This window comes from Nelumbo nucifera, chromosome 1 (genome assembly GCF_055504915.1).
Source record: "Nelumbo nucifera cultivar China Antique chromosome 1, China Antique-T2T, whole genome shotgun sequence".
NCBI classification, from domain to species: Eukaryota; Viridiplantae; Streptophyta; class Magnoliopsida; order Proteales; family Nelumbonaceae; genus Nelumbo; species Nelumbo nucifera.
In genome coordinates, this window is record NC_142649.1 from 60810394 (window position 1) to 60811246 (window position 853).

General features: G+C 34.0%; 1 protein-coding gene across 1 annotated transcript; it reads left to right on the plus strand.

Annotated features, from left to right (window-relative positions):
- Positions 1 to 537, plus strand: LOC148803331 (zinc finger BED domain-containing protein RICESLEEPER 2-like). Its single transcript, XM_088895129.1, has one exon. The coding sequence runs from the start codon at positions 1 to 3 to the stop codon at positions 535 to 537; it is 537 nt and encodes a 178-aa protein (XP_088751255.1).
- Positions 538 to 853: the final 316 nt, after the last annotated feature.

An 853-nucleotide genomic window follows, 5' to 3' on the forward strand; every position in this document is an offset into this window, starting at 1 on the left:
ATGAGATGTGGTGCACATATTTTGATTTTAATTGTCAAAGAGGGGTTGTCAGAGTTGGATGAATCTATTTTTAAGATCCGTTCTGCAGTGAAGTATGCAAGGTCTTCTCCATCACGATTGCAAAGGTTTAAGGATTGTGTAGAGAAAGAAAAGATAGAGAGTAAGAGTCTTATTTGCCTAGATGTTGATACTAGGTGGAACTCTACTTACTTAATGTTGGAATCTGTTTTAAAATTTCAGAAGGCATTTGATTTGTTAGAGATTGTTGATAATAAGTATGTAGAGGAGCTTACTAGTTCAAAAAATAAGGGTTTGCCTAATGATGATGATTGGGAATATGCTCGGTGTTTGCTTCATTTTCTTAAAGTTTTCTATGAAACTACATTGAAATTGTTTGGGTCACTTTATGTAACTGAAAATGAATACATGAAAGAAATTTATGGTATTGGGCTTGTTATTTCTAGGAGGTGTGCCAGTGATGATTTTAGTGTTAGTTTGATGGCTTCCAAGATGAAAAAGAAGTTTGAAAAGCATTGAGCAAATGTGAGGAATATCAACATTATGTTGTTCATTGTAGTGATTATTGACCCTCGATGTAAATTGGAGTATGTGGATTGGGTTATTAATGAATCCTATGATGTTGATAATGCTCAAATGTTGAGAGAGAGGGTGAAGCATGTTTTGGTCTCCATGTTTGAGTTATATAATTCAGCTAATCATCTCATAATGTTCAATCAAGCAATCAAATTCAAGACACAAATGAGATAGAAGTTGATAGCGTAGAAGATGTTGCTGATTTTATGAATGCACTGTATAAAAAGCAGGCCAAGGAGGTGTAGATACCAAAATAGAA

Bases quoted from the DNA above. Each gene is read 5' to 3' on its own strand.
- LOC148803331 (XM_088895129.1), top strand. From the start codon at position 1: ATGAGATGTGGTGCACATATTTTGATTTTAATTGTCAAAGAGGGGTTG.